At 36.7% G+C, this 13,770-nt stretch overlaps 1 protein-coding gene across 2 annotated transcripts in view; it reads left to right on the top strand.

Annotated features, from left to right (window-relative positions):
• SLC25A16 (solute carrier family 25 (mitochondrial carrier; Graves disease autoantigen), member 16) overlaps nt 1–13,770 on the top strand; it is a 64,143-nt gene that overhangs the window by 41,769 nt on the left and 8,604 nt on the right. For both annotated transcript variants that reach the window (XM_006835831.1, XM_006835830.1), the window contains exons 5-7: nt 6,485–6,606; nt 6,841–6,907; nt 12,069–12,231. In XM_006835831.1, the coding sequence (XP_006835894.1) occupies nt 6,485–6,606; nt 6,841–6,907; nt 12,069–12,231 (352 nt within the window). The remainder of the gene's footprint in view (nt 1–6,484; nt 6,607–6,840; nt 6,908–12,068; nt 12,232–13,770) is intronic.

Here is a 13,770-nt window from a genome sequence, read left to right as displayed (position 1 = left end):
TCAGGTGCATTAAATTGTAGCAATTTACCCTTGTTTCCTTTATCAAAAACAAAAAAATTTATTTATTTATTTTTTGTAATCTTCCTCTAGTTGAGTTCTGATTATCAAGCCATCGAGCCTAGGTCAGATGGGTACTATCTGCAAGTTTGGGTGTTCTTGTGTATCTCCCCTCACTTTATATCAGCTGGATGCTTCACTCTCAGCTCTAGCCCTTTGTGGCTATGTCCTTGTCTATGGGCTCAGGTGTCCTCAGGTCTCACCACACTTTGTACCAACAGCCCTTCTTCATCTCTTTCTCATCTCCAGGTCAACAGGAGTCAATGGACTATGATTGAACTCAGCCCATTTCTTCATTGTTGCCTTTCCCCCTCTTCCACTCACCAGTAGACCAGTGTGGTCACCAGCAAGCTTACATGCTTGTTTGTGTGTTCTCTTTGAATTCCAGTTGTAGAGGGGAGTTTGTCCTGAAGGAACTTGATGGCTTCCTGGCGAACAGCTTGCGTATTCTTATAGTAGACAGTCATACTGACATTTTTGTTTTGGGTTTTTCCTGATGATCTTTCTTTGAAGATGTGTCTTCTGTCACTGTATCTGTTCCAGGCTGGTCTGCTTGTCCTTGCTAGTGGGAATGTCCCACCTCAGAAGGTTCTGGATGGGACTCAGGATTCCACCTTAGGTCCTATACTGTGTAAAGGCTTTGCAAGAGGCCAATTTCACTGGGCAAGTTCTAGAACCCCTTTTAGGTATTCCAGTTAGTTATAGGCTAGAGACGGGCTAACACGTTTTCTGTAATCATGTTTCCCAACATTCCTTTCTATCCCACTGAAGTGTCTATTTTACAATAGTAGGCAAGGGAAACTAATATTCATAAGACAGTCAAGCATTTTAGTAGTATTTCCTTCTTTAAGCTGTACCTAGATCCCTGTATCCCAGAGCCCTGTTGTTCCAAGGTTGAGTATGCATCACTATTTACCTTTGTCCCACTTAGGCCATGCAAACCTGTCTCAGTGTTCCCTTATCTATCTTGTTCTTCCACCTCCTCCCCCTTCTTGTATTGCCCTATTGCCCTCCCCAATATCCGAACTAAACCCCCCACCCCAATCCCATTGTTGTGGTTGACTTATATTCCATTAATTCTTCCCTCCATTTAAGACAGTCTTTTATTCTGTACTCTACCTGACCTTCCCACTACCTGGATCTCTGTGCCTCTGTGTTTACCTTTTTTCACATTGTAATTGTTTTGATGATTGACCTCCCAGATCCTCTGTTCTTATAAATTTATTCTGTTTTTGACTTTTCCATTTGTCTATTGAGTTCAGGGTGATGCTGCCATGTACGTTATTCTCTAGTTGTCTGTTTTTATTGGTTCTCAGTCCACAGAATTTCCTTTAGGATATTTTTCATAGCAGGATTGGCTTTGGCAAAATCTCTTAGCTTCTATTTATCCTGGAATGTTATGATTATACCGTTGTATTTCATTGACAGCTTTGCTGGATAAAGGATTCTTGGGTGGCAATTTTTTTCTTTCAGAGTTTTATATATGTCTCCCCAATTGACTTCTTGCTTGCATGGTTTCTGTTGAGAGATCTGAGCTTAATCTGATTTGCTTGCCTTTGTATGTTATACTTCTCTTTTTCCTAGCTGCTTTCAGTATTCTCTCCTTATCTTTGATTTTGGAGAGCTTGATTAGTATATGTCTTGTTAATTGTCTTCTTTTAGGGTCTGTCCTTCCTGGGGTTCACTGAGCTTCTTGAATGTTTATATTTTCACTTTTCAGGATGTTAGGAAAATTTTCTTCCAGAAGCTCTTCAACTATCTCCTCTGTGGACTTGTGTGATTCTTCCTGTTCAGGAATATCGATAATTCTTAAGTTATTCCTCTTCATGTTATCCAACATGAATTTTAGGCCTTCTTCAGATTTTTTTAAAATCCTTTTTTATATTTGCTTTTCTATCTTAATAGTGTTGAGAGATTTATCTTCTAGCTCACTAGTTCTGGCTTGTAACTCTTCAGTTCTACTCCTTTGCTCTTTCAATGTATTGCCCATTTCTGATATTCTATTATTAATTGTTTGGACCTCTTTCTGTAGGTTTTGAATTGTTTCCAATGCTGTATTTATTTTATTTTATTGTTCCTGTAGTGCTTTCATTATTTTTCTCAACTCCATTGTATAGTGTTTTGATACATTTTATAATCATTTTTCTGTATTCCTTCTCAGGCATTTCCAAAGCTTGCCCGTCTTCCAGTATGGAGTGTAGGTCTACTTCCAGCTCATTTGCCTCAGTCACTCTATCTCGTTTCTGGACACGTGCTGATATGGTCATCTGCTTCTGTTTTTTGGGCAACTTCAGGGGTTATCTGTGGCCTTAATACTTACATGGGCTTGTATTTTGATATTTTTTATGCTTTCTGATTGCCTCCAGGTAGACGTGATCAGGAGATGTGCTTCCCTTTTCACTCTTCTTCCTGAGAAATTTCAAGATGCCACCATTGGTCGTTGTAATGTAACTCAGGATTTAATTTTCAGCCTATTTCCTTTTTAGTCTGCCACTCAAGCTCCACAGTCCCTGTTCAGGCCTTTTTCCTACTGATAAGTAGTTCAGGGTCAGCTGTGAACATTTGGTTTTAAGTGGAAACTGTCACTTTAAATTTCGAGGCGATCTGTGCGCTTGTATAGTAGAACCTGCGGGGTGTGTGGTGTCCACTCAAGCACCCCCTCAAGTCACCCAGAATGGAGATGTGCGTATAGTGAGAGACTAATGAATAGATACCAAAACCCAAGAATATCCACACCTTTATCTCCGTGGTTCTGTAAGGTGTCCGTGGCTGCTCTAATCCTTCCATCGCTTGGTCTTGCCTAAGATGGTGGCTCCAGGAGCAGCTGAGCATCTTGAATTAGAAAGCACTGGATTTCCTACTTTTGCTACAAATCCCCCTAGCTGTAAGCCTTCCAACCTTCTAAATATTCCTTTATATGTGGTTCAGAGCTCTGGCACCATCCCCTGAGCCTGCTTGGTCTGATATTCTGTGTTGTTGCTGATGGAGCTCTTTGCTGCACTTCCAATTTACCTACCATCTTGTTTGTTCTAAAATTGACTTTTGATATTTTAGAAACTATCAACGTTTTGCATTTAAAAAAAAATTTTTTTATGTCTTATATGTTTTAAGCTAAGTAACAGCTCCTTTAACTTTGCAAACAGATTTATTTATATATAGGTTTCCCCAGCTGAGACTAGAGCATTCCAATGAAACATTTCATAACCCAAAATTGGCATAAAAAAGTGAAGCAGTGGTTGTTACCATTAATTGTTGTTGTTGTTGTTAAGAGCCGTGGAGTCGGTTCCGACTCATAGCGACCCTGCACAGGGTTTCTGAGGCTGTAAGTCTTTATGGGAGCAGAACGCCTCATCTTTCTCCCGCGGAACTGCTGGTAATTTCGAACTGCTGACTTTGCGGTTCACAACCCGATTCGTAACCACTACGCTACCAGAGCTCCTTAATTATATGGGAAAATTTTTGAGCATCCCTAGACCCCCCAAAAACATATTAAATCATACTAAATAACACCTAAAACTTAAAATTTAGCACTAATATATGTGAAGGAACTTTTAAAAGTTTGTGGAAACATTCCATAGTCTTTTTTTTTAAGTTTTTATTATGAGTGATAGTCTACATGGGAGAATATCAGGTTTACACCATCATTTCATTGCAATGATTACAATCTCCTCCCTGCATCATCATTCAACAGTATTTGCTTGCATTCCCTGTTTTTTTTTTTTTTGGGCGGGAGTGGGCATACACAGAAACACTCAGGAATGTGCAATAATTTATAAACACCCAAAGGGCATATTGTGCAAATCTGCCTCCTGACCGCCAGCTCTCAGTCCCTCTCTTTCCATGAATCTAGAGTCCTCAGCTGCTCCCTCTCTCCATGCCCCCATCTCTGCCTCCACCTCTGGCGTCGCTGCTTCTGTAGATAATGTTCTGCATTCTGCTTGTGCTCATCTCTCTTGATGGTCTTAGGGTCCTCTGTTTGTAGACTGTAAGATTAACCACTCCCCCGTTTTTGTTACAAAACTTCCGCTTTTACAGTTGTGACAGCTGTAATTGGTCATGATGACAATTGCTATTGAATCAACATTCCATAGTCTTTTAATTCAATTTTTCTATGAATTTTTTGAAGCCATCTTAGACCCACAGTTCAGAGTTATAGTGCTTGATGCTGTGCTGCTGAGTGTTTTTCCTGGGGGAGGAGCTGCCTCCTTAAAGGCTCCCTGTTAAGCAAAGGCTGAATGCTAGTTTTGTCTTTTTTTGTAAAGCTAAAACCAAAAACTTTGGATGTCTTTTGGTTGTTGAAAGCAGGTGTACTAATATAGGTTTGTTTGTTTTTAAAGCTAAGTGGCATAAGCAAACTTACAAAAAGTAGGTGATATCGGAACTCTTTTTATAACTAGTTCATAATTTTGACCTGTTTGTTTATTCTTTCAGCTATTTTCTATTAAACCACTTGGAGTCAGGCAATGAGAAGGCTCAAAATATGTGAGGAAGGAAGTTTTAAAATAAAATAGGGAGAGCTGTTGTGTAACAAAAATTGTGTAAGCATGATCCAACATGTAAATGGTCAGTATTTCAAAGCTCTTCTACATTTATTCATCTTTTCATAAACACTATTACAATAAACATGGATCTAGTATATAATCTTTCCAAACTTTTTATCTAATTTCCCCTTCTAAAATCTTCAGCTCAACCTATAAACTTTTTAAATCAATCTTGCAAAGAATGTAACTTTAAGACTATCTGGAAAACAGTGCATCTGCTGTGGTTTAAATGCCCTACCTTGCCTTAAGAACACTATATTTGGATTATATTCATTTACATTCACTTTAAAGGAGAGCATTTAGAATAATTACAGCCTGACTGACAGACATGAGGCTTGAGTACCAATAAATAGAAAATAAATGTTAATTAATTTGGAAATCAGTAACTTGAAAACAGCTCTAACAAAGAGTTTACTATCAAATTAGCTGAAAAGGAGAATTGGCATTTCTAATTACTGGACTAATAGAATATATGAAGTAAAATTTTAAATATGAAAAATGCTAAGCAAGTGATTAAGAAGAAAAATTACAAGGTAGGTAATATTATTTCATGGTAAGAGAAAACTTAGTTTCAATTTTTTCTAATTTGGTCAATTTACTTAGCTACTCTGACTTCATTTTCTTAATTTGAAAAACAGGAAGAATATGTCTGCCTTAGAGGATTGGTGGTGGCAATTGATATATAAGGATTGGAAGTAGGATTTGTTAAGTACCTGGTATAATGTCTTGTCACATAGTAAGAAGTCATTATTGCTACATACAAACTAAAAGAAGGTTTAAAACATCATTTGTAGCTGAACCACTGATATCCTAATCATAAAATCAATCTTCAGTGAGTCTAACCTGTTCTCACAGGTAATCCTTGGATTATTAACAAGTTCTATTACTAACTCTTTTTTTAAGTTGAATGTGTACATAAGTCAGTATGGTTTGTATCAAACATCAGTTAGACAGCTGTTGGCCTTCTTATTTGAGTGTAGTATATAGTGTACACCTCTATGCCTGTAAGACATTCAAGAAAGACGTTCAGCTACACGGAAGCATCTTTGATATAGCACTGGTGGTGGTGGTGATGTGTCATGGAGTCGGTTCCTACTCATAACGAACCTGTGTAGGGTTTCTGGGGCTGTGAATCTTTACAGGAACAGAAACTCTCATCTTTCTCCCATGGAACCACTGGTAGTTTCGGACTGCTGTCCTTGAGATTAGCAGCCCGACTCATAACCACTATGCTACCAGAGCTCTCCAGGACACTACAGATGAGCAGATATAGGCACTTTGTTATTGTTGTTGTTAAGTGCCCTTGGGTCCAATTCATAGTGATCCTGTGTAAGGTTTGGGAGGAGAAGCTGGTGAGTTTGAATCCCCGATCTTGTGGTTCAAACTGACCTTGAGGTCAAGTGCTTTATCTCACAGTGCCACATTCTATTGTTGTTGTTAGGTGCCATCGAGTTGATTCCGACCCATAGCGACCTTATGCACAGTAGAACAAAACACTGCCCGATCCTGGGCAAACCTCACTACTGTTGCTATATACTATAGATGAGCAAAAATAACAAAACATAATCTGTCATGCAACAATGATAACTTCTACCACCAAGCCTATTCATTTCCATAGTGTCCTATAAGACAGAACAGAAGAACTACCCTATAGGGTTTCCAAGGCTTCACAGAAGCCTTTGAAATGATTTCCACAAAGTGACCCTCTATCTATTCACATGGTTGTTGTCTAGCCGATGATATGTGCTAATTTGGTCAGCAATACCACCTGTGCTTTAATGGGGTTTTCATCATTGTTATAAATTCAAGAACACTATTAATGATTGGGGAAGACATGTATATCAATTTTTTTTCCCCTTACATTGAAGTTTTTACTTTCTTTTCAGGCATGACAGCAGTTATCTGTACTTACCCTCTTGACATGGTTAGAGTCCGCCTAGCATTCCAGGTGAAAGGGGAGCACACTTACACAGGAATTGTTCATGCATTTAAAACAATTTATGCAAAGGTATTTCCTGTTCACCTTTCTCTTCTATCAAATGTCCTTTTATATGTAGGAAACTGTTCCCTAAATAATTACTATTTTATTTATAGTATTGGTATTAATAATTGTGAAAGCTTACCATTGTATTTCATTGTGGATGTCAGGATAATGTTTTCATTATAATGTGTGCTTTGGGTCTTAATGATTATCATAGTGAACACATTGTAATTTCACTTCTAATTTTCCTTCACTCTTAAGGAAGGTGGTTTCCTTGGATTTTATAGAGGCCTGATGCCTACTATCTTAGGGATGGCTCCATATGCAGGTAGGTTTCAAATTTGCTGGAATAATCCTGGCTTGTATTGTTTAAAATGTTTCATCAGAATTTTTTCTGAAATAGTAGGTTTACTTAAGAAAGGATGATGATAAAATTATGCTTCATATGTGGTTTTAGAATACTGTCTTGTATATAAAGATGACTGAACTCATGTTCAGTCAATAGGAATGTGCTTTTAAATAATTTTCTTAATATCTGAGACAGCTGTAGTCTTATTAAAAGTTACTATATGGCTGTTAAGAATTTCAGTTTTTAGAAATGTATTAATTAAAAATTTAAGTTGAAAATATTTTTCACCTTTCATTATAACTAGTCAAAATTCATGGGAAATTTCAAAAATAAATTCAAGTATAAGAAATAATTAAGGATATTCATAATCCTCTAATATAGCCACTATTACAGTATTCATATTTATTCATTTAAATTATTAAACTTTGTATTTTGAAATAATTATAATAGGCAGTTGTAAGAAATAATAAAGGGATCCCATGTTTCCTAATGGTAACATTTTGCAAAACTAGTACAATCAATATCTGAGTCCTGATATAGTGATGTAGGATACACACTGGATTGCTAGTTGCAAGGTCAGCGGTTCAAACCCAACAGCCTGTCCTTGGAAACCCTATAAGGGTCCTTATGAGTTGGAACTGACTTGACAGCACATAAAATAATTTGAAAGTACTAGTTCATAATCAAGATATTGTCCTTGATACAGTTTACATACAGAACAGTTGTCACCACAAGGATCCCTTCTGTTGACTTTTTTAGGCACACCTTCTCTGACCCTTTTCCTAACCCGTAGCAACCACTGATCTGTTTCCCATTTCTTTAATTTTCTGATTTCAAGTAAGTTGTTTACAGTTATGCATGCAACTTTTGGGGTTGACTTTTTTCATTCAAGATCCATCCAAGCTGTGTTGTGTATCAATGCTTTGTTCTTTGTTCATTGTTCCATATCATAGTTTTATATAAATAACACATGTTGAATGTTTTTTTTTAAACCACACCTTCCCCCAATGTATGTTCACAAGGACACTGGTGGTTTTTTTTTTTTTCAGTCTGTGTTTTTATAAGAGCTTATGCATTTCTTCTAGGTTTTCAATCTATTGGAGTACAATTCTACATATTATTCTGTCATCTTTTTATTTCCATTGGTTTGGTGTAATGTCACCCATATGGTTTCTTTTTTTTTTTTTTTAGTTTTTATTGTGATAGTTTACATGGGAGAACATTAGCTGTATACTGTAGTTTTGTTGCAGTGATTACAATCTCCTACGTGCATCATCCATTTGCTTCCATTCCCTCTGGGGTTTTTTTGCTTTGTTTTGTTTGGGGGGGATGTACACAGAAACACTCAGGAATATATAATAATTTAAATAACCAGAGGGCACATTCTGTAAGCCTGCCTCCTGGCTGCCAGCGCCTAGCCATACTGTCGTAGTTTTTTAAACATGTTTTACCTTCTTTGGGAGAGAAGGCATGGTTGACAAAAATTTATAATGCATGTTATTTGTTTAAAAATATGGCAGTATTTCATTGTTTGGATGTAATGAAGTTTGTAATCGTTTATGTTTCTAGTATTCACCCATGTTGTGATGCTGTAGGATATGCACTGAATGACAGTGTTCATTGAACTGCAAGGTCAGTGGTTCAGACTCACCAGCTGGTCCTCGGAAACCCTATACAAGCTCATTATGAGTAGGAACTGACTCCACAGCACTTACCAACAACAACAACATACCTAGGAGAGAAGTCCTGTTATTGGGCTGTAGGATAAACACTGGATGCTAGCCATAAGGTTGGCAGATCAAACCCACAGGCCACTCATTGGAAATCCTAGACAGGATCTCTAGGAGTTGGAACCAACTAGATAGTACATAACAACAACAACAGTGTATCTAGGATAACTGCTGGTTTATAAATGACATCCATATTCAGTTTTATTGTTGTTAAGTGCTATTGAGTCAATTCCAACCCATAGCAACCCTTTGTAGGATTTACAAGGAGCAGCTGGTAAGCTTGAATCGCCGACCTTGCAGTTCAAACGACTTTGCAGTCTGGCACATTAACTCACAGCACCACACCAGGATAGGGGCAAATTGATTGAAGGTGGTTGCATTTGTTCGTACATTAACCAGCAGTGGTTAAAAATTCCAATTGATCCTCATCTTCTCCATCCACATTGGTATTAGCTGATTTTTAAATTTGTTGAAATTTATTGGATTTATAAAAGATAGCTCATAAGATCTTATTTTGCATTTCCCTGACTACTAATGACGTTGCCCACCATTTTGTATCTTTATTCACCAGTCTTTTTCTATAAATTATCTGTTTCTGCATGTGGTTGACTTTTGTACTGATTTGTTTATCTTTTTCTCATTGATTTGCCGTAACTTTATATATTCTGGTTGAAAATAGATTGAAAATATCTCATCCTTGTTTGTGGTTTGGTATTTTCATTTTGTAATGTCTTAATAAACAAAAATTCTAATTTTAATGTGCTTGAATTTGTCACTCTCTTCTTTTATGGATAATGCTTTTTGTGTGAGGTTTCCTTTTTTCTGAAGATGGCTTTTAATGTTTAGCAATTTACATTTAAGTCCTTAACACATTGTTGTTGTTGTTATGTGCCATGGAGTCGGTTCCGACTCAGAGTGACCCTGCACAGGGTTTCTTAGGCTGTAAATCTTTACGGGAGCAAAAAGCCTCATCTTTTTCCCGTGGAACAAACAGCTGGTAGTTTTGAACTACTGACCCTGAGGTTAGCAGCCCGATTCATAATCACTATGCTACCAGAGCGCCTTCCCTAACACATTAGGTGTTACTTATTTTTTTCCTTAAGGATTACCATCTGAGCCAGCAGTGTTTCTTAAAAGGCTCTCCTTCTCTAGTAATCTGCAATGTTACTTCTAATAAGTCTATAAATTGGTAGTATAAGTAAGTTTCTGTACCGTAAGCATATTTTTTTCAGAAGTGCACATTTTTTAGGATCAACTTTCAATACTAAACAAAAATCCTTGTGGATATTTTGATTGAAGTTTCTTACAAGTCTTGGATACTTTTGTTATAAGTATTTATGTTTTTGTTGTTGTTAAAGTGCCATCGAGCCAATTCCAACTCATAGTGATACTGTATAGGGTTTCCAAGGAACGGCTGGTGAGTTTGAACCACCAATCTTGCAGTTTAAACTGACCTTATGGTCGAGTGCTTATCCTACAAAGACTCCATACAAGTTTTATTATGTCTTTTAGAAAATTACATATTCATTTTATTGCTTGATTAATTTTTTATATAACCTTATAGCTAATTAGAGTCCCTGGGTCGTGTAAACAGTTAAGTGCTCAGCTGCTGACTGAAAGATTGGTGGTTTGAGTCCACCCGAGGCACCTTGGAAGAAAGACTTGGCAATTTACTTCCGAAAAAATCAGCCATTGAAAAATCCTATGGAAACTGTTCAACTCTGACTCAGGTGATGTCTCCAAGGAATCAGAACCAACTCTTTGGCAAGTGGTACTGATGTGGCAGACTAGTTGTTTTCCTGCTTATAACTATAGCCAGCCACCTCTTTGGGGTTTTTTACACAATCACACCATGTATAAATAGTCATTTTTTTTCATACATTCAGCCCTTAACTGTCGATGTTTATCTCATGTTACTGGTGTTCTGGTGTGGCACTCTAGGATAAGCACTGGGCTGCTAATCATAAAGTTGGCAATTCAAACCCATCAACCCCTCCTTGGGTTGCTGTGAGCTGGAACTAACTTCAGGGCACTTAACAGCACCTTATGTTTAGCTGTACTGGCTAAGGACCTATAGCAGTAGTGAGTAGAAATAATGATATTGAGCATTTTGGCTTGGTCCTGATTGTTGAAAGGCATGTTTCTAAGACTTCATCTAACAGTGTTTACACTAGTTTTTATCATATACCATTTATCAGGCTGAGGAAGTTTTTGTAAGAATTTTTATCTGAATTGGTTAGGTACTGAATTTTATCAGATTATCTTTTCTGTATTTATTGAGATGATCATTTGGTTCCCTCCTTTAATCTGTCAATATGATGAATGATATTAATAGATTTTATGTTAAACCTAAATTTAGGTTCAACCTAAATCAGTTATGAGATATGATCTTTTTATACCCTACTGGATTTGAGTTGCTAATTGCTTTTAGAAATTTTACGCTATATTCATGAGTCAGATTAGCCTATAGTTTCCTTTCATAATTTAATAAATATTCATGAGTTGTTTTGGTATCATAATCTCATAGGATGAGTTGAAGAGCATTTCTTCTTTTTTTTTTATTTTCAGAAACATGATTATAATGATCTGTTTCTTAAAAGTTTTCATTGTGGGATCACTGAAAAAGTTTTCATTGTGAGATTAATAAATTCATGTAAAAATGGAATCAAAAGATAATGAAATTTTCCCACAATGTTTTTAAACCTCTTGTGTAAATATTTAGCCAATTCCAACTTCATACTATTAATAACCTAACTTGCTTTTTATTGGACTCCTGATGTGGCACTGTGAAATCAGCACTCGACTGTGAACCACAGGTTGGCAGTTCAAACCCACGAACTGCTCCTCAGAAACCCTGTACAAGGTCGCTATGAATTGGAGCTGACTCGATGGCACTTAACAACAACCACAACTATTTATTAGCTACTACGTGACTTCTAAGTATTTCTATAATGATCGTAAATCTTTAAGACAAAATTCGACAGTGAGTTAAAGTAGCAGTGATTTACCATTTAAATTTTTTTTGTCTCTGTCTTATATAGCACCATTTTTGTTATTGCTAATATGTCATATTTATTTATAGTTACTAATCATGAATTTTAGTAACACAGGATCTTAGAAACTTATTTAATTGTATTCATATATAAAGTGGTATTATACGTACTACTGCTTTTTCCAGTGCACTGAGCTATATTTCAGTGTGTGAAAACCAATGCTATAATGTTCATAAGTGATAAGTTTGTTATCTTTTGGTTACTTATATGCACTAATTAAAACTTTTTATTGTATATAAAGCCAAAAAATCAGGTATCAGGAAATCCATAATTAGTTTCTTGAGTTAACTGATTTCTTATGAACTTTTTCTTACAGTTTTATTATGCATCCTGATAAATTTACATTTTGTTTTTTAGGTGTTTCATTTTTTACTTTTGGCACCTTAAAGAGTGTTGGGCTTTCTCATGCTCCTACTCTTCTGGGCCGACCCTCATCAGACAATCCTAACGTCTTAGTTTTGAAAACTCACATAAATTTACTTTGTGGTGGTGTTGCCGGAGCAATAGCACAGACAATATCGTAAGTGTCTTTATCAAATTCATCTGTTCAAATTACAGTGACCCAGTCTGGGTTTCCATCATTAGTAATCTTTTGATTTTTCCTAGTAGACTGTTCTAAAAACAGGACCCCTTTATAGAATACAGGTATGAATTGAATATACATTTTTTTCCAGATGTGCCTAAAGTTTCATCATAGTTTAAATAAATATGTGCCACATTAGTTTGAACCCACTCCTGTTCTTATAGATCCATTTGAGGTGACAAAAAAAAAAAAGAAGGCAGGGAAAAAGCACTAAGTATTGTCTTAATTCATATTTCCTTATATATTTGCTTATATGAAGCTTCTGAAGTTTGAGTCAATTTGAGTCTGTGTATGTGAAGAGTCATAACCTCTCTTTCCTCTTGTTATTCTTTACACAATCCAACCATTCATTAAATGTTAAAGGCCTAATGCATTCCAGACTGTGTACTCAGCATTGGGAGATTCACAAAGGCACCGCCATCAAGAAGCCTACACTCTTACTAAGACTGTAACAATACAGTAAGATGAAACCCATGGATGTCCAGGTGATTCTAGCTCACAGTGCCCCTGGAGGACAGAGTCGAACTGTCCCATACAATTGCAAACGCTGTAAATCTTTCCGAAGCTGACTGTCATACCTTTCTCTCCTGGAAGTGCTGGTAGATTTGTACTTGTGGCCTTTTGGTTAGCAGCTGAGCATTTAACCACTGTGCCATCCGGGCTCCTTCAGCACATAGTTTATGAGAATTATTCAGAAAGTATTGCTACTAGGCTACCAGTTCATACACACCAGGTTTATTAAAAAAAAAAAAATTTGTTGAAACAAGTCTCTGCAATCAGTGGATGGCTACAGATAAGTTCCCTCTGTAACACAGTAGTCTCATTCTCATTAAGGAGTCCTGGTGTGGAACTGTGGGTTAATGCGCTAGACTGAAAAGTCAGTTTGAATCGCAAGGTTGGCGATTCAAGCTCACCAGCTGCTATAGAAAACCTATACAGGGTCACGACTCAACAGCATATAACAACAGTCTCATTAGGGTGCCTTCCCAAAAAAGGCCTGGTCAAAACAGCGACTTCTGAGGGGATCTGCAGGGCTAGTTAAATCTAAGGCAACCAGGTCAGCTCAGAAGGATATAGTGACTATATTTTTGGATTCCAAAAGCTAATCTTTTTTTTTTTTTTTAATTGTGAATTGAGTGAAGGTTTACAGAACAGATCATCAGTGCCGTATTCAACAAATTATACACTTGTGTCATTACAATGATTACAATCTCTTCCATGTACCATCAGTTAATAGTACTTACCTCTATTCACTATATTTTTTTCCTTCCCTCCCAACCCTCACGAATGTTTCATTTGACAAGAAAATCTTTTCTTAACTTCATACAACACTGTTTTTGTGTTATATTTATCCTTTTGTGATCTACAAATTTCATTCATAATAATCATTGCTGATGTCCGATGGATGTTGGCTGAAAGCAGAGAATATCAGAAGGATGTTTACCTGTGCTTTATTGACTACGCAAAGGCTTTCGA

This window comes from Chrysochloris asiatica, unplaced genomic scaffold (genome assembly GCF_000296735.1).
Source record: "Chrysochloris asiatica unplaced genomic scaffold, ChrAsi1.0 scaffold00020, whole genome shotgun sequence".
NCBI classification, from domain to species: domain Eukaryota; kingdom Metazoa; phylum Chordata; class Mammalia; order Afrosoricida; family Chrysochloridae; genus Chrysochloris; species Chrysochloris asiatica.
This window is presented reverse-complemented; position numbering and strand designations above follow the sequence as displayed.